Raw genomic sequence first — 24,322 nt, forward strand, 5'->3', positions numbered from 1 at the left:
TTTTGGTGTTGTTTTCTTCGTAGAGTGACCAGGAACCCCAATTAGTGCACCGTGTCCCCTGGTTACCGTTCCAATCGTAGTCCGCGTGGACCGTTAAGTATGAAAAGGTTAAAAAAAAGAAAAAAATTGTGAAAAACTCATGCCGACCCTTTGACTTGTCGACCTAGAACATGTCGACCTAGAAACCCTGTTGACCTAGTTACTGTCGACGAATGGTGGTCAACCTAAATAGTGTCTACCTAGTTACTGTCGACCTAGAGACCAGATCCCCCATCCCATATTATACCAGCTAATAGTCCCATCTATTATTATACCAGCTAATAGTCCCATCCCACATTATACCAGCTAATAGTCCCATTTTATATTATATCAGCTAATAGTCCCATCGCATATTATATCAGCTAATAGTCCCATCGCATATTGGTGGTCATTCCGAGTTGTTCGCTCGTTGCCGATTTTCACTATATTGCGATTAGTCGCTTACTGCGCATGCGCAAGGTTCGCAGAGCGCATGCTCTTAGTTATTTTACACAAAAGTAAGGTATTTTACTCACGGGATAACGAGGATTTTTTATCGTTCTGGTGATCAGAGTGTGATTGACAGGAAGTGGGTGTTTCTGGGCGGAAACTGGCCGTTTTCGGGGCGTGTGCGAAAAAACGCTGGCGTTTCTGGGAAAAACGCGGGAGTGTCTGCAGAAACGGGGGGGGGGGGTCTGGGCGAACGCTGGGTGTGTTTGTGACGTCAAACCAGGAACGAAACTGACTGAACTGATCGCAATGGCTGAGTAAGTCTGGAGCTACTCAGAAACTGCTAAGAATTTTCTATTCGCAATTCTGCTAATCTTTCGTTCGCAATTCTGCTAAACTAAGATACACTCCCAGAGGGCGACGGCTTAGCGTGTGCAATGCTGCTAAAAGCAGCTAGCGAGCGAACAACTCGGAATGAGGACCATTATACCAGCTAATAGTCCCATCCCATATTATATCAGCTAATAGTCCCATCCCATATTATACCAGCTAATAGTCCCATCCCATATTATACCAGCTAATAGTCCCATCTATTATTATACCAGCTAATAGTCCCATCCCATATTATACCAGCTAATAGTCCCATCTATTATTATACCAGATAATTGTCCCATCCCATATTATACCAGATAATAGTCCCATCCTATATTATATCAGCTAATAGTCCCATCGTATATTATATCAGCGAATAGTCCCATCGCATATTATACCAGCTAATAGTCCCATCCCATATTATACCAGATAATAGTCCCATCCTATATTATATCAGCTAATAGTCCCATCATATATTATATCAGCTAATTGTCCCATCCCATATTATACCAGCTAATAGTTCCATCTCACATTACACAAGCTAGTAGTCCCATCTCTAACATACATACTCCTTATTATACCAGCTAATAGTCTAATCCCGCCGAATCAGCGGCCGTGCCTTACAGCAGCGGGATCGCACACAAAAGTGTTCGCTAAATCAGGCATTCGCTGGGCGATGGGTGCAGTTGGGCTGCCATTGCTGGCGTTTAAACACTGCGGCAACTACAATTAGTACTCTTCGCCAGAAATTGAATTCCCCTCTTTATCTCTATCCCAAGGCTTTGCACATACTGTAGGCCCCATAGAATGATATGGTACTGCGATATGCCCATATGTATAAAACTCCATGCAGCGTAACATTCTGGAGCCTGTGACAGATAGGGTTGTATAGTTGGCAGTGCCTATCGCTTTCTTTGTGCAAAAAGTCCCTGGAGACAAATCCGAAGTTACCATCTCTAACCTATATGTCCCCTATAGTGGTTACCAACTAACATTCCCATCTATAATATACTGTACATATTACCTATTATAAAGGTAGCATCTAGTTACCCTTCGTGAAGGGTGATGCTGTGACTTCCATATACTGCTGAAAGAACTATAAATACTACGTGGTTTTTTTTTTATATTGGCAACATACTGTACCCCGTCACATATTGCCTGCGTTATGCTGACATTGCATGCTGAGACCTGTAGTTCTACAGCAGCAGTAGAGCCACAGGCTGCCCAAGGATACTGTAATCACTAAAGTGCATTGCACAAATATAGATAATATGCATATTTATTATGCAGAGAGATGAATGATGAGCCGAGGGGAAATGCTGCTGTATGACAGGAGAGGGCGGAGATGGGAAGGAGACGGTTAAGTCTCTCCCCCAGCCCCAGCACCCTCCCCTCTATGGCCCGGCGGTGGAGAGAGGGAGGGCCCTGATTGCAGCTCTCTCTGTCCGGGGGAGGAGGAGGAGGAACCGGGGGAGGGGACTCAGGCAGCAGCTGGGAGAAAATAATAATAAAATAAATATTATATCTCCGGCGCCGGGTGGAATAAGCTCCGAGAGAGAGAGGCCCGGTCACCGAGTGATAGGCAGGGGGCGGGAGCCGGCTCCGAGCACACCGAGGGAGGGAGACGCCGCCGCTGCCCAGCCAGAAGCGGGGAGGAGGACGTCTGGTGAGCAGCAGCAGCAGCCATGGCGAGGAGGGAAGGAGGAGGGTCCCGGGGAGGAGGCCTCACATGAGAGGAGATGTTGAGGGGCTGGATGGAGCCGCTGTATCCCGTAGTGAGATGGAGGGGGAGGTGGGAGAGAAGGATGGGGGTGCCCGCCCCGGCCCCGGGCCGCCCCTCTCCGGGGCTGTCAATCAGGGCGGGGGAATCAGCCGGGGCCTGGGCTGCGGGGAGAGACGGATCTGCTACGCCACAGCCCCCTTCTCCAGCCAGCCACCGCCGCCATTCGTACAGGGAAGGGGCCAGGCCCCCCATCCCGCCTCCAGCCTCCCTCAGCCATAGCGACCGGCCTTTATATCCACCCCTGTCCCATCCCCTAGCCGCTTCCCTTCCTCCTGATTACCAGTACTGTCACTAATTCACCATGAGCGGTACGTAACACCCCCAGCCCTCCTCATCCCCCCTCCCCCTCATCATCCTCACCCCTGCTGCCCGGTGTGGGGTGTAACTCCCTCCACCCGTGGGGTCGGCTTTACTGTACAGCATGTGTCTAAATACAGGTTACAAATCTTGCCACCAGTTTCGCAGGTGGGCTCTCCTCCTATAGTCACACCTGATCATGGTCATGGACCCCATACAGAGACCTGGTCTCCTTCCCTGCTGTTATACAACAGTACATGCACTCAGGCATGGCATAGACGTGTGTGTATGATCTTCACATAGTTACATTTGATCATTATTATTTTTTTAGTCATTTAAAACTTTTGTGGATTGAAATGTGACATATGTTGGCTGTCTGATTATCTTTGCAGATCAGACGGAGGAAGATATGGCCAGCGAAGGAGGAAAAAGCAATGAACCTGAAAGCAAAAAAAAGGGCAAATCGTCAGGTTCGCAGGTAATTGATGTACATGGTGCAACGCTGACATCAGGGGTGTGATGCATTGTTTGGTACGGCTAATGAGTTAAATGCGCTAAGTACATACATATATACCGGTGGCACATATTGTGCAGCAGTTGCTTGCTTCCTGTAAAATGCACATTTAAGTCTGCAGAAACGGTTATAGAGACTTACGAGTTTACTGAAAGAGCAACCACTTCCTTTGAAAGATCTGATGTTAGTACTGTCAGATGGGGAACACACCCAGTCCTTCTAAACCCACCTACTGTACTTTCTTTCTCTTACTAGGACTCGCAGCCCTCTCCCTTGGCTTTGCTGGCTGCCACTTGCAGTAAGATAGGAACAACTGGGGAAAATCAAGGTGCTGGACAGCAGCAGATAATCATAGATCCCAGCCAAGGCTTGGTTCAACTTCAGAACCATCCCCAACAACTGGAATTGGTGACCACTCAACTGGCTGGCAGTGCCTGGCAAATCGTTGCTGCTGCGCCCCCTGTCTCAAAGGAAAGCGGCATAGGTCAGCAAGGGATTTCAATAGCTGCCAGTACGGTGGCTTCTTCCAATAGTAACAATGATAGTGCGTCACCCACAAAAAACAAAGCTAGTATTACAGCTGCGGCACCTGGGCAGTTCCAGGTGATCCAGGTGCAGACCCCTGGCGGAAATATACAGTACCAGATAATCCCTCAGATTCAAACGGTAGAAGGCCAACACATTCAGATCAGCCCTGGAAATGCTACGACGCTGCAAGATTTGCAAGGTCAAATACAGTTTATTCCTGCTGGTAATAATCAAGCCATTATTACTGCTGGCAACAGAACAGCATCTGGAAATATTATTGCACAGAACTTGGCTAATCAAACCGTTCCAGTGCAAATTCGGCCTGGAGTCTCTATACCGTTACAGCTGCAGACCATCCCTGGTGGTCCTCAAGTAGTGACAACCTTACCTATAAACATAGGAGGAATGACTCTAGCTCTGCCTGTGATAAACAGTATGGCTGCTGGAGGGAGTTCAACACAGATTGTTCATCCCACAGATGGCGGAGTTACCAATGGAAATCAGCTGGTGTCCACTCCCATCACAACGTCCTCTGTCAGTAACATGCCTGAATCTCCCGCCTCCTCCTCTTCTTCCACCTGTACGACCACTGTGTCTGCTACTCTGACCAGCAGTGATACACTTGTAAGCACAGCAGAAACAGGCCAGTTCACAAGCACGACATCTAGCACTGACCGGGCCACCGAAGAATCGCCATCCTCTGTGGCAGATTCTGAATCCCAGAGCAACAGTCAGCTTCAGACAAATGGACTTCAGAGTGTGTCCGACCAGACAAATTCCTTACAGCAGGTGCAAATTGTGGGACAGCCAGTCTTACAGCAGATCCAGATCCAACAACCACAGCAGCAGATCATACAAGCCATACCACAGCAGTCTTTTCAACTTCAGTCAGGACAGACCATACAAACCCTTCAGCAGCAACAGCTGCAAAATGTTCAGCTTCAAGCATTAAGCCCAACCCAAGTTCTCATAAGGGCTCCAACATTAACCCCCTCTGGTCAAATCAGCTGGCAAACTGTGCAGGTTCAAAATATTCAAAGCCTTCAGAACTTACAGGTCCAGAACGCTGGCTTGCCACAACAGTTAACCCTAACGCCAGTGTCCACAAGCGGTGGTACAACAATCGCTCAGATTACGCCAGTTACGGTTGCTGGCACTCCGATTACTCTCAATGCTGCCCACTTTACATCTGTGCCTAACCTGCAGACTGTAAGTGTTGCAAACCTTGGAGCCGGAGTCCAAGTTCAGGGCGTTCCAGTCACAATTACAAGTGTCGGAGGTATGTGCAACATTGGTATGTCCTGGTTTTTGGTCCTTTGCTTTCGATTTGACATATTAAATGGTACTGAGAGTGAAAGGGTTAAATGCATGCATGTAAAAATTCCCTGTACAAGTAATTCTATGAATACCCAAACTTAACACAGCACACGTACAGGGCGTGATTCCGGGCTGCACACAGTGCGGTTACACCTGCGTTTCTCTGTACTACGCATGCTCTCAGGGCGTACTTGCACATAGCCGCGAATCAGAAGGGCTATTCATAGTAGCGCAGAAGTATGGCGCATCTAACGGGGAGCTAATACTTAGCATAACTTTGCCATGTGCTTGTAGACAGAATTGCACCTATTCAGAGGTAAGCGTATGCAAAGGTCCAGCATTCTCAGACTAATCTTTTGTACCCAGGATAGGGCTGGTGTAAATCCGTGCTGATAATGGTTCTACCACATACTGTAGATGCGTACTTTTCTGAATCAGGCCTGCTGTGATGAAAATTTATTTTCTTTCTAGATCAGGGCTGCCCAACTTCATGGCCTTGTGTCTGGATGTGGCCCTCCCAAAGCGAGCTTGTGGCCCCATCACCCATGACAACATCTGCTTAATCTGCTGTGTGACAAGTATTTTTTAGTGCAAATACTTTTTATTGATTTACAGACCAAAGGTGAACAAACAAATTCCAAAAATCAGTCACAATGGCACGGCTCAGTAATAAGTAACAAACAGGGGTAACAGGAAGAAGAAACATGCCAAGCAAGATACTAACAAGCCCCGAACCGGGGTAAATACAGTGAGACAGAAAAATGTTATAAGCAGGTCAAAACATTGACAAGTATTTTTATATTTTAATCTAGTAGGCATATTGTAATATCATATTCATCCCCCGGCTGCCACAGATGGCGTCTGGCTGAGCAATTCAATTGTTGCTCCGTTCAAGTGTGAATAGTTTTGTGGGGACACATTTCAGCTCGCAGCCTCCTAAGGCATAGAGCTGAAATGTGCGAAAACAATTGAATTTTCCCCTATAGACGGAAAGGAACTGAATTTATGAGTCCATCTCATAAATCAAGTTACTTTTTACTCTAGTTTCATCATTAGAGGTGTCTTTGGTCAAAGGGACAGAGTCCTGTACACTGCCAACTTTAGTTTCCTGTGTATGTGTGGCTCGCATAAAATAATATAGAAAGTCCGTCCCTCAGTTTCTGTGGCTTGCCAGTGAAACATGTTATTAAAAAACTACTCGTGGTATTCTAAGCATATTAGTATACTTTTTATTTAATAGTCTACAGCAGGTCAATATGAGAACCCAGCTGGTAAATGTTCTCTTTAATCCGCCAGAATTACCACAGTCCTAGTGGTACCTCACCTACCTCTTACCAGAAAGAAACACACAGGCCATTGTATTCTGGGAGTTATCACATATGAATGAGGACATGGAGAAGACTTGCTTTGTGAGACTGGTATCTAGATGATAGGCCGTTATGGCGATATGGAAAAAAGGTTGACATTACTATTTTAGAATTTTTTTATTTTTTTATTTAAAAAAAAACTTTTTCATACTTTACCATCCAGCGGCCTACTATTGGGGATAGTAACCTGTGCCGAGCGCAAAGTGGCTTCTTGACCGCAGCCGCAAACCAAGCAAGGGGACGCCGTGCACTAATTGGGGTTCCTGGTCGCGTTACACAAAAAACCGACACCAAATACATAGAAAAAATCTCATGTCAATCTTTTCACTGTGTCGACTTTTCTCCCATATTGACCATGTTCATGTCATCCAATAGTGGTCATCCTATTGATGTCGACCTTATTCAGATCGACCCATTGATCCATAACCATGAGAAGATACACACTGGTTTTAATACTACGCAGTTTACTAGTGTGTTGGTTCAAAGTATGTAAACAAATGGAAAATAAACCCTAGTCTTTCTGATAGACACAAATAGGTATGTATACATTTCCAGTTGCAGTGTGGCTTTTAGTGTATTTAGGGGGTAATTCAGACCAGATCGCTAGGCTGCGTTTTCGTACAGCAGGCGATCATGTCTAAACTGCGTATGCACCGCAATGCGCAGGCGCGTCGCACGGGTCCAAAGCGCATCGCCGCTCAGGGATGGGTTTGTGCGAAGGATCCATTCGCATGGGCGTTCGCAAGGAAATTGACAGGAAGAAGGCGTTTGTGGGTGGCTACTGACCGTTTTCAGGGAGTGTCTGGAAAAACGCAGGCGTGTCCATGCGTTTGCAGGTAGGGTTCCTGACGTCCGTGCCGGTCCCGGACAGGCTGATGTGTTCGCAGCGGCTGAGTAAGTCCTGGGCTACTCAGTCTGCACAAGATCTGTTTGTACAGCTCTGCTACACATGCGTTCGCACACTTGCACATCTAAAATACACTCCCCCTGTAGGCGGCGACTATCTGATCGCAGCAGTGCAAAAATCACTCGCTAGCGGACAGGTCTGAATTAGCCCCTAAGTGCACTTGAAATGTCCTATCAGTCATACAAAAATGAATTTGAATAAAGCCTGAATTGAATTCACTCTATTTAATCGTTGACAGAATTTAGTATGTTCATCATATGAGGCATATAGTTTTGTGTCAAAGCTGTGATTTTTGGGCCTGATCCCAAGATATACACAATGTTGATGTTATATGCAGTGGAGCAGTTTGTATATTTGTTTTGTTGCCACTGCGCATGCCCCAAAGGTGCACTTTTGCTCCCAGACGTTTGCTCCCAAACACTGGAAAATGGACAAAAACTGTTTCTAAGACAAGTTGTTTAATACCCCTTTCACACCGCAGCTATAACCCGGTAAATTGCCGTTTTTTTAAGCCTTCCAAAACGGTTCTAGCTGCGGTGTGAAAGGGCCACTTTGAATTTACTGGTTACAGATTACTGGTATTTTAAAATGGTTAAAAAGCAGGGTCCTACACGGTTCAGACCCATTTCATTGTGCAATGTGAAAGGCTCTGAAACGGTATTTCCAAACCACAGAAGGTGATAGGCTGTTTCCATGCGTGATGTCACCAGGCAGAAGCAGGAAATAAACTGGAGGAAACACATGACAGTGAAGAAGCATTTTTTACAGAATACAGTTTAAAATGGCAAATTGGAGTGATGAGGAGGTTAGGGAGCTGCTTAGGATCAGAGGGGATGAAGAAATTGCTAGACAAATCACTGGGACAGTGAAGGATGCAGTAATCTACAAAAACATGGTAAAGATGCTTGAAGCTGCTGGGTTCCATCGTACGACTAGCCAAATTATTAATAATTAATTAATAATGTGTGGGCCAGAAAAGTCCATTTAAAATTACAACTACTGTTTTCTATGGGAGAAACGGGTTCAGTGTGAAAGGTACCAAAACGGTAATGAAATGGTAATATACCAGTTACAACATGCGATGTGAAGGGGGTTTAACTGCTCAGACCCATTTTAAGAACCGTTTAAAGAACCGTTTCAAAAGCAGGGTTTGCGATGTGAAAGCAGCTTCAATCAAACAGAAGGGGTATATTCAATTAAAGTCCGATCCATTCCGACATGAATTTGTCGGAATGGATCCGACAGGACCTATTCAATGGATTTGGCCATTCCTGACCATCTCAATCAGACTTTTAAAAAGTCGGATTGAGATGAGGGTGCTGAGAGGAGGAGACGGGGGAGTGCAGCGTAACGGGAGGATGAGACACTGGTTCTGGTTTGATTGAGATGGACGGAATCCGACAGCCACAGAATCGCGTGGATTTGTGGCTATTCCGCCGATCCACGTGCTTTCCAACAAGTCGAATTACCTGACTTGTCGGGGGGAAAAGCCGGGGATTGAATAGGTCGGAACCCTTTCCGACCTGAAAAATTCGAAAGCTGCCGTCGTTCCGACAAGACCGCAGTTTCAACAGTAATTGAATATCCCCCCCCCCCTACCAACTTGACTGCACGGCCATTTTAATCTGTTTTCCAACATTTGGGTACAAATTGATAATTGCCGTTTGCGCTCATACATTACCAGATTTTACATCATCTTAATGCATATAAACTGCATGCGGAGCCAGTCGAACACCTAAATGCACATAAGTCAGGTGGCCCCCATCTGTCTTGGAAATGTATTTTTTCAGCACAGGTACTGTTCCGCCTTACATGTGAGCAGAGTAGGGGCCTCGGAGAAATCGTGGGGAGTTAGGGTTGGTATTGGCATCGCATGCACAGTGCCATCTCTTGTATATGTGCAGTGAGACTCCAAAAGTACTTTATGCACTTACACAGGAGACACTGACAATGACAATACACAAAATACATACCAAACACTGTAACTGGGACTGTGGTGGCAGCTTCCAGATAATGACAAATGTTTTGTTAACCTGACCTGCTTGCTGCATGAATTGATGTTATTTCTGATCTGTAAGCAAGGTGTTCCTAATGCCACACAAACGCATGCATGCATCTCTCCAAAATTCCTGTTGCTAAGAGAATGTGTTCAGTGCCCATAGAGATCTAAAGAGGTTCCTTGCTTTCAATATGAATTGGACTTATTCCCCATACATACTTCCCAATAGTAATAGATGTAAGGGGGTTTCCCCCCTTTTTTCTGCATTTGACTCCCCTGCACAGAGCATTTTTTCTTTAGCAGGTGACTGTAAGCTACTTGCTGAGACAGTGATGCCACATCCGAGTGTATCCCCTTGTCACTGTGTAGCGGGTATGAGGTGCAAGGGTATACAGCTTATCTCCTCACTGATGCATTCTCTGCCCAGGCTACCTTATGGGTGTGGCCAGTTAGTGACTAAGGTTTTTTTTTGTGGTCGCAGGTGATGCTACAGCGGTTGCTCAGTGCAAAAACAATAAGTTGGGCACAAGACCATCTCCATATCAAAATGCAATAATTGTATTTGTTGAATGTCTCCTCTATCACATTACTTGGTTGCAAAATAAATGATAAAGGAAAAATGGGTTGGGTACGGGATCCTGGCGGTCAGAATACCGACGCCAGAATGGCGGCAGGGGAGCGAGCGCAACGAGGTGCAGGTTCTATTCCCACTCCATGGGTGTCGTGGACACCCAGGAGTGGAAATACCTATGGTAGCGCTGCCGGCATTGTGGCGGTCGGGATCCTGGCATCGATATTCTGATCACCGGGATCCTGACTACATCACAGGAAAAATATCTACATCTTCTTCCCTTCTGCACAGTTCTTGGGTTTTGACAGTTAAGCTGGGTACACACGTAAGATTTTTTTGCATTATCTGGCTAGATTGCGATATAGTGCACTATATCTTACCATGTGTATGCACTATATTGTATGCAATATAGGGCCTGATTCAGACCTAATCACAAAAGCAAAATCTTTCTCTAATGGGCAAAACCATGTGCACTGCAGGTTGGGCAGATATAACATGTGCAGAGAGAGCTAGATTTGGGTGGATTTATATTGTTTCTGTGCAGGGTAAATACTGGCTGCTTTATTTTTACACTGCAATTTAGATTTCAGTTTGAACACACCCCACCCAAATCTACCTCTCTCTGCACATGTTATATCTGCCCCCCTGCAGTGCACATGGCTTTGCCCATTACAGAAAAATATTGCTGCTGCGATCAGGTCTGAATTAGGCCCATAGCGGTGCATCCTCCCACGGGTTGGAACTGATGTTCTATATTGGATGAAAATACAGCTCAATTTTGGCTAGATAGTGTACTATCTAGTGTATATTTTATTGTGTGTATGTTAACGTATGATATTGTATCCAATTTGTGTCACCACAATAGTGAGAAACCATATCTATGCTATATCTTATGCTAAATCCTATTGTGCTAAAGCTTATGCTATATCTTATGGTGTGTATGCACTATTTCTTTTGTTAAGGAGCTCAGGGAAATAGTGTAGAATATCGCTTTACAACGAAAATATCTAAATCTCCTTGCTGGTGCCTGCTATGTCGTTACAAACATATTCCACTAATCTACAGATGCTTGTTGTATACTCTGCTCATATGCAATTACAACTCTCCACAAAGTGTTACTCTGAGCTGTGTCTCAGTCTCTAGCTCTCCTCATGGGCCTTTATAGAAGTCTCCCTTTTCTTTTTTCATCAGAGCTCTGCAGTATTTCCCCCCAGACTTTGGGGTTCCTATAGTGCCTTAGCCTTCCCTCACTTAGGGCTTTACCCGCTGTTATCTATTATTGGGCTTCCAATTTCCTATTTAGTGCAGCCATGTTGTAGGTACAGTGACCCCTCCCTTTACTGACTGCTGGGGAATTGTATGTGAGGACTCTTACTCATTCTCTTCATATCTGGGCTCATGCCCCATTTTCATGCCACAGTCCACTCTTCACTTGTGGGCTCTTTGCCCAGCTTTGTGTGTTATTTTCCACTCAAAATAATTGGGGGTGACTGGCCCTCTCCAACAACTTAGGGTGTTAAGGGAACTCCTCCCTGGGTGCTTGATTGACATGTCTCCCTCGTCCTAATGGTGGCTGTTTTAATTATCGATGCTTACAGATGGTTGATGCTTTAGCTATTGGCGGAAATCTGATGCTTCTTTCCCATCTATTGCAACCTGCCAGCGATGTTTGTCTTTCTCCCCAAAAGGCACAGCTTAGCCCCACCAAGTCATGCTGCTAAGGCCCTCATCCTGTCCTTGGCCTGCCGTGCACCACGTACCGATGACACCATCGATGTTTAATTATTTGATGACCATCCGTACTCTGCTGTCACTGACGGGATTCACCACATCCCTGCATCTCACCCCCACCCACCCCCTTTGCAGTGACCGGACTAAGAATGCCAAATTGATTTCTCACAAATATTTAAAATGCCCGCTCTAATATATATTGTAAGCGCCTGAACCTTTTATTACCGTATCCAATGAATGTGCTCTATACATCACAAAACACTGCATCCCATAAGAGAAAACAATATACCCACACATTATCTGAGTTCCAAAGCTCATTGATGTATATATTTGTTATTAAAAGGATATGGATTCAATATATATTACAAAGTACATTATACCTATAGTTACAACTCATACAGTAAGCAGTTAATACATACATTTACATACATCCAGTTACAGGCCAGCGATACAATTAGCATTCCCTCCAATGCATCTTATGTTTCTCTCTCTCTATAAGTAAATACAGGAACTGAACTGGCAGCAAGTCCATCATCCTCTGAGACCAAAAAGCCACTGAGCTCCAGTGTGATCAACAATGTGTTATCTAGTTTGGGGGAGGGGACTCTCTCTCATTCATGATGAGTCACTAGTTTCTTTGTATATGCTGAACAGGTTCAGCCTTGGGGACGTCCAAAGGGGCTGGCCTGAGTTTCCTGTCCACCACCTGTTTGGAATAGCTATTGCTCTAATAAAAGTGAATTTAGCTTTTATACATGTAATCATAACTATCCGCTGCAATGTCCCACAAATTCACAACAAGCATCAAATGAATCTACACATCAATCTGATTGCTTCAATAGTAAACATGACCGCTCTATCTGGTTTCGTTCAAATAATACACATACATGACATTACTTCAATATATATATATATAATTTTAAATCATCATGATGTCTGGCGCTTGATATTATTATAATTATGTACTGTATGAAATAAGTGTCGAATCCATCTCTGTGGCATGTCCGTGTAAATGCGTGTGTTACCATATATGGCTGTGCTCGCTGCGCGTATTTGTAAGTATAGCGACTCATAATGTGTGTAGTTTGTATGTTCTCTTTATGTAATTTTTTTTTTACTTCGACAGTCCACCCTTTGGCAGTAAACAATAACTGCCATCAATTATTAACATAAGAAAAAATATTTCATACCATAATCGGTGACCTAGACACAAGTATGTATGCATTTCGCAAATCAGACACTTGACTATATTTGGGGAAGACAGGGAGGAGGACGAGACATCCTCTATATGCACTCGGCGGTCACGGGACCACTAGTTGGGTGTGGGACAACATTCAACCTATAGAGTATGCTGGGACAGTGCTTTGGCCTATAATGTCTGATTTGCGACACATACATGTACCTACGTCTTTGTACACTGATGTTTGGATTCGATTGAGGTTCTGCTGAATAGATGAAAAAGACACAAACAAATCGTGACAGTGACATATAACATTTTCATGATCTACATATTCCTATCATTTTCTGAACATTGTTTCCATTTCTGGAACGTATGCTAGGTCTGTTTAATCATTGAACAAGGGTTATAAGTAGTGTCCTTCCTAAATAACATAAACCTTCGGAGTTCGGGGAGAGCCACTCATAAACCTTTCTTCCACATATATTAATGAGCTCTTTATCTGCAATGTGTGAATAGCCATTGTCTGATTGTTCCTGATTACCTCTGAACTCCATAACTACTAGAACTTTGATTTTTCTCTGATTTTAACAAACTGATCGGCTAATCCTGGGATCCTATAAGGAAATCACTCCTTCCTCCAGAACCAGTTCCAGTCCCACACTCTACTCCTCCTAAAAAAAAAAACCTCTCAAAAATAGAATATCCTGAAAGAAAATGTTTGTCAGCGGGAAAGAGAGAAAAGAGAAATAGAACAAAACAACACTTGTTCATAACAAATCAATTACAATGACTGGTCTTTCTGCAGTCCTTTAGTACGCTCGGGTAGTGTTCAACAGTACCGCCTCTCAGTCTTCACGGAACAGAGGGGGTAATTCCAAGTTGATCGCAGCAGGAAATTTTTTAGCAGTTGGGCAAAACCATGTGCACTGCAGGTGTGACAGATATAACATTTGCAGAGAGAGTTAGATTTGGGTGGGTTATTTTATTTCTGTGCAGGGTAAATACTGGCTGCTTTATTTTTACACTGCAAATTAGATTGCAGATTGAACACACCACACCCAAATCGAACTCTCTCTGCACATGTTATATCTGCCTCCCCTGCAGTGCACATGGTTTTGCCCAATTGCTAACAGAATTCCTGCTGCGATCAACTTGGAATTACCCCCAGAGTCTCTGGTGATACTTTTGCGATTTCTTTGCCTTGCTCTTGGAACACACAGTTCACTTGGAACACACAGTTCACAAACTCGATGAATATGAGCAATAAACTACTTTGTCACGAGTTCACTCCGGGTCAGCGACCTTCTTTCAGTGGGATGAGTGGACCCAAGTCTCTCTTTCGGCGACCTTTAGTGCTGTCAACAAATCTTGGTATGGTCCTTCCCACCTGTCTATTAGGCAACCTGAGCGTAAGAACAATCACACAGTCTCTTGGTTCATAATCAAGACAGTTAGCATTTGGCATACCAGCAATCAACAGTTTCAAGTTCTTTGTCAAGTTCTCAAATGCTGGCTCATCTCAACAAGGTACTGTACTGTCACCTCATTGGTGTATTTCTGATCATTGTGCGGATCAATCATGACATGAGGTTGTCTTCCAAAAACAACCAAAAATAAACCACAAATACCAAAACAAAAACAAATTTCGAAGAGGGTGATTCGTTGAGTGAAGATCTGGGAGTGGTTCCGAAGCTACATAATACTAGTGGCAGTATCTATGATCACAATAGTACAATTTCAAGCGTTGCTCCTACTTCTAGGGGTACCATTATCTACACACAAATTTCTGCGCAATTTTCCTTTGCGGTAAACACAGCATCATCCGTGGCGGCAGGAAATGCCTCTACCCAGTTTGAGAAAACATCAGTGCACACCAATACATAACAATAATTCCTAAAGGGTGTTAATTGTACGAAGTCGATTTGTATTTCCTGAAAAGATCCGTCTGCAGGAGGGATATGGGATGGCTCTGTTGGTATTGCTTTACCAAAGAGACAAAGGATCTGTCTGGTCGTCCCACGTGTCGCGCAGTTTAAAAAAGGCTGCACTATAGTTCCCGTGGCCAGGACCAGTGTTTCTCCAGAACACTTAGAATAGCTAGACAAAGAAAATTTTGGCTACGGGTATCAATAGGCCCCTATATGCAGCATAAATCAGAGTACTTGACATAAACTGTATGCAATCAGAAAGTAAATATACAACCCTTAAAATCGACGTGAGAGTCCAATTCTTGTTCCTCACACTTCCTCCTCTTAGTTTGATAGCATGTAAAATAGAGGGGAGAGGGAAACCATATGTGCAGTACAGTAATTTAATATACACACATACACGAAACATAGACAATCACAATACAGGGTAAAATGGAATGTGCAGGATATTTTTGTCCACATGTGACACCCACAGGAGATATGCAAAACAATTACCAGAGAGTCTGAGAACTCAGAGTCCTCAAACTAGTTCTTTAATTTCCAAAGTCCACCCGGGCAGGAGCTGGGAAAGTCCTCTGGTTCTTGGAGATGCAGACCACCGTGGAAACCGGCCACAGATGGAGTACGCCGACGCGTTTCAACTCCTATTCCTGGAGTATTTTTCAAGGCTGTGTAGTAACTGCACACATCCGGATTTTTAAATGTTCCTGGGGCCAATCGCAAGATAGTTCCTTAACAGGATACACCTGTCGTCATGTATACTCGTTGCCGGTCTCCTTGGTGACTAGACGCTCCACTCCGTCACTTCCGCCCCCGGAGTTTGTAGTATTGTCTCTATGGTAACCTGACGCGACGTGACATCACTTCCGGCGCCCTCTGTCACGTTGTCATGGTGACTAGCCGCACAGCCCGTCTCTCCCGGAAGTATGTTCTATCCAAGTCTCAGTGCCCCTTTGTCCTCCAGACTGCCTCTTCCTGCAGGGAACACAAATTTTTTGTATCTTAATTTAACTATCATGTGTTTGCAATGTAGAGTACCATGAGCATAACTCAAAAAAAAAAAAAAAGAAACTTCTCTAGAGGAGAGAAAGAAGAAAATGAAAAAGAAAATGTCAGGTTTGCCATTCACCAACAGGCATATCAGTGTCTATACAAAATTTCCCTTCACCAGTATTCCCATTCTCCACCCTTTGTGCATGACCAGGCACACTGCAGTAATACTGGTGTCATCGTGCTGTTGAGATATACTGGGTTTGGGCAGAACTCTGAAGGACCTAGGCATGTGGAGTTTGAACTGTACTTGGGTCCATGTATTGTACCACCCTGTGTGAACGCAAAAGATGAAGAGGAAACTGTAGAGAAACAGAATAGAGGTTGGTGACAGATGAGTTTGTAGAGGTGAAGAAGATTTTATAAAAAAATTGACAACTGGATTGGGCACTACGGGGAAGTGATTCTCTACTTGGTCTATACCCCTAAAAAAAAACTTATGTGTGTCTTATCTCTACTGGGACTATCCCAGCCATCAATCCAGTGTCCTGTCCATCCTAAGTTCATAGGGATCCCGGTATCTGTGAGATAATTTCCTCTACCTGTGATGGACATGCATCTAGAACAGTAGAATGCGACATTTAGCCTTTGAGGGGTGTCTAGTATATTTTGTACTTCTTGAGCATGGTGCTCAGGTATATCCAAGAAGACACCCTCAGGAGTACAATATATGACACACCGCATTTTGCGCACTAAGTCTCTGCCGAGTAGATTAGTCGGAGCCGATGCAGCCAGCAGAAAAGACTGTTTGGTTTGCAAGGGCCCTATCGTAATCTCTGCAGGTCTACTCAAAGGGTATTGTTGCATCGTTCCTGTTGCTCCCATTGCCCTAATCTATGTTTTCTATATGGCTCGTGATTCCTTACTATATGTCCCTTGGTCCCGTCTGTGTTTAATAATGTGGCTTGTGTTTTCTGTCTAGGGGATCTATATTGACTATGTGTCCTACTACTCCTACAATCTCTGGCAAAATGCCTACAAGTGTAACATATTATTGACCATTAGGGATCTGGGGTTTGGACTGATGGGTCTTTCCTGTATGTGCCAGTATACTTACCATCCTCAACTTCTCCACCTGTTGTTCTCTGCGCCTAGCACTATTCTTGTGATGTTCAATAGCACGCTATCTAAGATTAGCTACTGTGACCCCTTTCCAATTTTGCAAAGAAGTCTGCACCCTGACACTCAATGCCTTTATTGAGCCCGTCCATTTGCACAGAGACAGCCACCTCCCATTTGCCGAATTAGTGTTTACCAGTGGTCTTATCCAGATGGAGAGTTTTCTATTACTGCAAGAGACAAAAACAAAAAAAAAAGTTTAACAAGCTTCTAGGTCATGTGAAGTATTCATTCAATCCTTCTCATCCCGTATTAAGGGTCTGTACATGGTCCAACAAACATTTCCAAGCTCATCTTTAGTAGGTGCATTACTAGGAATGAATACTTCTTATATGGTAACTGAAAGAAATACCCTGGGGTTACCTTGTCTCTGTTCGCTTTCCTACTGGCAAATACTAATGTGCAGACAGGTTTTTTTCTCTCCATTTCTGACGTTACTTTCTTGATTTTTTTTGTTTTATTTTTGGGTTTTACTATATATGTACACAAATGATACCATACTTACCTGTTCCACTGGTCTCAGCCACTTCCCCACAGGCTACTGCTCTTCTTTTACCGGTTGGATACTCCTCTGGGTGCATGAGAAATGGCTGAAAACGATCAGGTCACCTTCTCCTCCTAAATAAAACTTCAACATTCATTAGTACATATATAGGTTACAGTCATATTTTTATTATTTTTATTATTTTCTATAGTTTGTATGCTGGCCGTAACTGCTTCCACATCTACATAAGGCGGTGTACTTGCATTCTCTTTTTTTCTTTTTTTTCTTCCTACTTATTTATTGTTGCTACAAGTTCAAACAGTTCTTATATTTCCATTCTTGTCTTATATGACTTTGGTTAGACATACCACCTGCAATACCTTAGGATCAAACTCACCAACCCCTCTTGCTGTCATAGGTTTAAACAATTTGTATGTCTGACCCTTTGTTTTTGGGATTTTATCAGAATATCTTATCCTTAAATTCTGCAATACCTCTGGTTTGCAGCTGCCCACCCTAGGGAATGGTACCCTATCTTTGTCAGTCATATGTACCCATTCAGACAAAAAGTCTTCCGTGTGTGATCCATATTTACCACACATAACAAACCTCGCTGACCCCTTGGGCCGCGGCACCTCAACCTGAACCCTGGCTACAAAACGTCCACCGCTTGTGCAATTGGATCCCATTGCGGACTTTTTCCTTTTTACGCAATCCCCAATGCTCAATACGAATAGACGGTGAAAGTTCTTAGAGCGCTTTCACCCACTCCTTCTCCGCCGAGTACCACGACTCACTCCAATAGTGACCACCGCGAACCCAGTGAGGCCCCTATCTGGTTTCTATTCACTGGAAGTGTTTAGGAGCGACTAACCTATTCCAGTGAATATACACCGCTGGAGATTTTCCTGAGAGAGACCAGCGAAAACTCCCTATAGACCTATACACAAATCACACTTGCGTATGCTCTATACAGCGCTAATGATACAGCGATTTTACGCAAAAGCACGTAAAGGGGTATCCAGTTGAGCTATATATATCGCACCCACAAATGCGCGGTCCAATCGCACAGCATATAGGTACTTGTTACCTATCTGCCGTACAACCACGGGTCAATGAACAAACTGTGACCCTCAGCCCGGAGCGTAATACAAAAACCTTTTAACTTCAATCGCAATACTATGCACTATCACGCTCCTCTGCAAATCACCTCACGACTTGCGTATTTCAATCTATATTAACGTGAGTCAGCCACTTCACGCCACCAAGCCTCCTCTTACTTGATGTACCACACGACGGGATCCCGAATTCCCTGGGTTCAAATATCCACTCACTCCTACATTCACTCACTCAAATACACTTTGTTTTTCTGTACAGAAAATTTGGATTCATTCAGGTTGGCAGCTTTACCCCAGAAGCAATTAAAAAAATGTTTTTATACTAAAACATTTTTTTTTTAATATTAATCTGCTTTAGAAACCGGGCAGTTTTGTGCTATTGTAGCGTGGCTACTGTCCCACCTTTAAACTAAACAAACTATCGTGTGGTTTTATTATGCGCACACAACCCTACGCAAGCTTGCGTAATTACGCAACCGTGCGTACCTCTATGCCACGTGTGCGGCCTTGCGCCACGTGCACGTTTTTGTACGCTGCCCTCACGTTCCTTACCACGTGTACCAATGTGCGTACGCAATAAAACAACTCACACAACTTCGATAAATGTGAGCAATAAAAACTACTATTGCTCACTTAACACAACACACAGTTTCTTTCTGTATAAACCTTTACAACCAGGCCAGACTGCGTTTGTGCTTTACACTTACATCCTTAAACATTTATTTTAGTTTTCTCTAACGTCCTAGTGGATGCTGGGAACTCCGAAAGGACCATGGGGAATAGCGGGCTCCGAAGGAGGCTGGGCACTCTAGAAAGATTTAGGACTACCTGGTGTGCACTGGCTCCTCCCACTATGACCCTCCTCCAAGCCTCAGTTAGATTTTGTGCCCGGCCGAGGTTGGATGCACACTAGGGGCTCTCCTGAGCTCTTAGAAGAAAGATAGTCTTAGGTTTATTATTTTCAGTGAGACCTGCTGGCAACAGGCTCACTGCAGCGAGGGACTAAGGGGAGAAGAAGCGAACTCGCCTGCTTGCAGCCGGATTGGGCTTCTTAGGCTACTGGACACCATTAGCTCCAGAGGGATCGACCGCAGGCCCAGCCTTGATGTTCGGTCCCGGAGCCGCGCCGCCGTCCCCCTTACAGAGGCAGAAGCAAGAAGATGGTCTGGAAAATCGGCGGCATGAAGACATCAGTCTTCACCAAGGTAGCACACAGCACTGCAGCTGTGCGCCATTGCTCCTCTCACACTTCACACTCCGGTCACTGAGGGTGCAGGGCGCTGGGGGGGGGGCGCCCTGAGGCAGCAATAAAAACACCTTGGCTGGCAAAAATACCTCAATATATAGCCCCAGGGGCTATATATGAGGTAAATACCCCTGCCAGATTCCATAAAAAAGCGGGAGAATAGGCCGCGGAAAAGGGGCGGAGCTATCTCCCTCAGCACACTGGGCGCCATTTTCCCTCACAGTTCCGCTGGAAGGAAGCTCCCTGGCTCTCCCCTGCAGACTTCTCTACAGAAAAGGGTAAAAAAGAGAGAGGGGGGGCATTTAATTTGGCGCAGTATATAGTTATATTAAAAAGCAGCTATAAGGGACATAACTCAGTTAGTCCCTGCCTTTATATAGCGCTCTGGTGTGTGCTGGCATACTCTCACTCTGTCCCCCCAAAGGGCTTTTGTGGGTCCTGTCCTCTATATAGAGCATTCCCTGTATGTGTGGAGTGTGTCGGTACGGCTGTGTCGACATGTTTGATGAGGATAATGAGGTGGAGGCGGAGCAGATGCCTTTAGAAGAGATGTCACCCCCTGGGGGGCAGACACCTGAGTGGATGTGCTTATGGAAAGAAATGAGTGCACGTATAGACTCATTACATAAGAAATTTGATGACATGCCGACTGCGTGACAGCCGAGTTCTCAGCTCGTGCCTGTCCAGGTGTCTCAAAAGTCATCAGGGGCTCTGAAACGCCCGCTATCTCAGATGGCACAAGTAGATGTCGACACGGATACTGACACCACTGTCGACGACGATGAGTCAAATTTAATGCCCATTAAGGCCATTCACTGCATGATTGAGGCAATGAAAGAGGTGTTAAAAATCTCTGATTTACATCCAGGTACCACAAAAAAGGGTATTATGTTTGGGGAGAAAAAACTACCTGTAGTTTTTCCCCCGTCAGATGAATTAAATGAAGTGTGTGAAGAAGCGTGGGCTTCCCCGGATAAGAAATTGGTAATTCCTAAGAAGGTACTAATGGCGTTCCCTTTCCCGCCAGAGGATAGGTTACGTTGGGAAACACCTCCTAGGGTGGATAAAGCGCTCACACGTTTGTCTAAAAAGGTGGCACTACCGTCTCAGGATACGGCCGCCCTTAAGGAACCTGCTGATAGAAAGCAGGAGGCGATCCTGAAGTCTGTATATACACACTCAGGCATTATACTTAGACCAGCTATTGCGTCAGCATGGATGTGCAGTGCTGCCGCTGCGTGGTCGGATAAACTGTCAGAAAATATTGACACACTAGACAGAGACACGATTCTGCTAACGATTGACCATATCAAAGACTCAGTCTTATATATGAGAGATGCACAGAGGGAAGTCTGCCGGCTGGCATCTAAAATAAGTGCATTGTCCATCTCTGCTAGGAGATGCTTATGGACTCGCCAGTGGACTGGAGATGCAGATTCCAAAAGGCACATGGAAGTTTTGCCTTATAAGGGGGAGGAATTATTTGGGGATGGTCTCTCCGACCTAGTTTCCACAGCAACGTCTGGGAAGTCAGCATTTTTACCCCATGTCCCCTCACAGCCTAAGAAGGCGCCATTTTATCAGGTTCAGTCCTTTCGGACCCAGAAAAACAAGCGGGGAAAAGGAGGGTCTTTTCTCTCTAGAGGCAGAGGTAGGGGAAAAAGGCTGCAACAAACAGCAGGTTCCCAGGAGCAAAAGTCCTCCCCCGCTTCCTCTTCCAAGTCCGCCGCATGACGGTGGGGCTCCACAGGCGGAGCCAGGTACGGTGGGGGCCCGCCTCATGAATTTCAGCGATCAGTGGGCTCGCTCACAGGTGGATCCCTGGATCCTTCAAATAGTATCTCAGGGGTACAAGCTGGAATTCGAGGCGGCTCCACCCCACCGGTTCCTAAAATCTGCCTTGCCGATTACTCCCTCAGGCAGGGAGGCGGTGCTAGCTGCGATTCACAAGCTGTATTCCCAGTAGGTGATAATCAAGGTACCCCTACTTCAACAAGGCCGGGGTTACTATTCCACACTAATTGTGGTGCCGAAACCGGACGGTTCGGTGAGACCCATTTTAAATTTGAAATCCTTGAACACATACATAAAAAAATTCAAGTTCAAGATGGAATCGCTCAGGGCGGTTATTGCAAGCCTGGAGGAGGGGGATTACATGGTATCCCTGGACATCAAGGATGCTTACCCGCATGTCCCCATTTAGGAACTAAGGGCCATTTACAATGCCCTAAGTCAAGCAAAATCCCTGCTCCTACACCAGCCGGTGCTGATCCAGTCAGACAACATCACGGCAGTCGCCCATGTGAATCGACAGGGCGGCACAAGAAGCAGGATGGCAATGGCAGAAGCCACAAGGATTCTCCGATGGGCGGAAAATCATGTACTAGCACTGTCAGCAGTGTTCATCCCGGGAGTGGACAACTGGGAAGCAGACTTTCTCAGCAGGCACGACCTCCACCCGGGAGAGTGGGGACTTCATCCAGAAGTCTTCCAAATGATTGTAAATCAGTGGGGTCGTCCACAGGTGGACATGATGGCGTCCCGCCTAAACAAAAAACTAGAGAGGTATTGCGCCAGGTCAAGAGACCCTCAGGCGATAGCTGTGGACGCTCTAGTGACACCGTGGGTGTACCAGTCAGTTTATGTGTTCCCTCCTCTACCTCTCATACCAAAGGTATTGAGAATAATAAGAAAGCGAGGCGTAAACACAGTTCTCGTGGTTCCGGATTGGCCAAGAAGAGCGTGGTACCCGGAACTTCAAGAGATGATCTCAGAGGACCCGTGGTCTCTGCCGCTCAGACAAGACCTGCTACAGCAGGGGCCCTGTCTGTTCCAAGACTTACCGCGGCTGCGTTTGACGGCATGGCGGTTGAACGCCGGATCCTGAAGGAAAAGGGCATTCCGGAGGAAGTCATTCCTACGCTTATTAAAGCTAGGAAAGAGGTTACAGCAAATCATTATCACCGCATATGGAGGAAGTATGTTGCATGGTGTGAGGCCGAAAAGGCCCCAACAGAGGAATTTCAACTAGGTCGTTTTCTGCATTTCCTGCAAGCAGGAGTTAATATGGGCCTAAAACTAGGCTCCATTAAAGTACAGATCTCGGCTCTGTCGATTTTCTTTCAAAAAGAACTAGCTTCAGTACCTGAAGTTCAGACATTTGTGAAAGGAGTGCTGCATATTCAGCCCCCATTTGTGCCTCCTGTGGCACCTTGGGATCTCAACGTGATGTTGAGTTTCTTAAAATCACATTGGTTTGAACCACTAAAAACCGTGGATCTGAAATATCTCACGTGGAAAGTGGTCATGTTATTGGCTTTGGCTTCAGCCAGGCGTGTGTCAGAATTGGCGGCTTTATCATGTAAAAGCCCTTATCTGATTTTCCATATGGATAGGGCAGAATTGAGGACTCGTCCCCAATTTCTCCCAAAGGTGGTGTCAGCATTTCACCTGAACCAGCCTATTGTGGCGCCTGCGGCTACTAGGCACTTGGAGGACTCCAAGTTGCTAGACGTTGTCAGGGCCCTGAAAATATATGTTTCCAGGACGGCTGGAGTCAGAAAATCTGACTCGCTGTTTATCCTGTATGCACCCAACAAGCTGGGTGCTCCTGCTTCTAAGCAGACTATTGCTCGCTGGATTTGTAGTACAATTCAGCTTGCTCATTCTGTGGCAGGCCTGCCACAGCCAAAATCTGTAAATGCCCATTCCACTAGGAAGGTGGGCTCATCTTGGGCGGCTGCCCGAGGGGTCTCGGCTTTACAACTTTGCCGAGCAGCTACTTGGTCAGGGGCAAACACGTTTGCAAAATTCTAAAAATTTGATACCCTGGCTGAGGAGGACCTGGAGTTCTCTCATTCGGTGCTGCAGAGTCATCCGCACTCTCCCGCCCGTTTGGGAGCTTTGGTATAATCCCCATGGTCCTTTCGGAGTTCCCAGCATCCACTAGGACGTTAGAGAAAATAAGAATTTACTCACCGGTAATTCTATTTCTCGTAGTTCGTAGTGGATGCTGGGCGCCCATCCCAAGTGCGGTTTATCTGCAATACTTGTACATAGTTATTGTTAACTAAATTGGGTTATTGTTGAGCCATCTGTTGAGAGGCTCAGTTGTTTCATACTGTTAACTGGGATTCATATCACGAGTTGTACGGTGTGATTGGTGTGGCTGGTATGAGTCTTACCCGGGATTCAAAATCCTTCCTTATTGTGTACGCTCGTCCGGGCACAGTGTCCTAACTGAGGCTTGGAGGAGGGTCATAGTGGGAGGAGCCAGTGCACCCCAGGTAGTCCTAAATCTTTCTAGAGTGCCCAGCCTCCTTCGGAGCCCGCTATTCCCCATG

The 24,322-nt window shown here is 45.3% G+C and overlaps 1 protein-coding gene across 5 annotated transcripts in view; it reads left to right on the forward strand.

Moving 5' to 3' along the window:
• The first annotated feature begins 2,421 nt into the window (after nucleotides 1-2,421).
• Nucleotides 2,422-24,322, forward strand: part of SP4 (Sp4 transcription factor) — a 154,219-nt gene continuing 132,318 nt past the window's right edge. Inside the window, exons 1-3 of one of the 5 annotated variants that reach the window (XM_063921775.1) lie at nucleotides 2,422-2,506; nucleotides 3,313-3,398; nucleotides 3,690-5,256. In XM_063921775.1, the coding sequence (XP_063777845.1) occupies nucleotides 3,330-3,398; nucleotides 3,690-5,256 (1,636 nt within the window). In that variant the 5' untranslated portion in view covers nucleotides 2,422-2,506; nucleotides 3,313-3,329. Of the gene's footprint in view, nucleotides 2,507-2,595; nucleotides 2,932-2,966; nucleotides 3,089-3,112; nucleotides 3,203-3,312; nucleotides 3,399-3,689; nucleotides 5,257-24,322 lie in introns of those variants that run through there. The other 4 variants (XM_063921773.1, XM_063921774.1, XM_063921777.1 and 1 more) reach the window with 4 other exon arrangements.

Source organism: Pseudophryne corroboree, chromosome 5 (assembly GCF_028390025.1).
Source record: "Pseudophryne corroboree isolate aPseCor3 chromosome 5, aPseCor3.hap2, whole genome shotgun sequence".
NCBI classification, from domain to species: Eukaryota; Metazoa; Chordata; class Amphibia; order Anura; family Myobatrachidae; genus Pseudophryne; species Pseudophryne corroboree.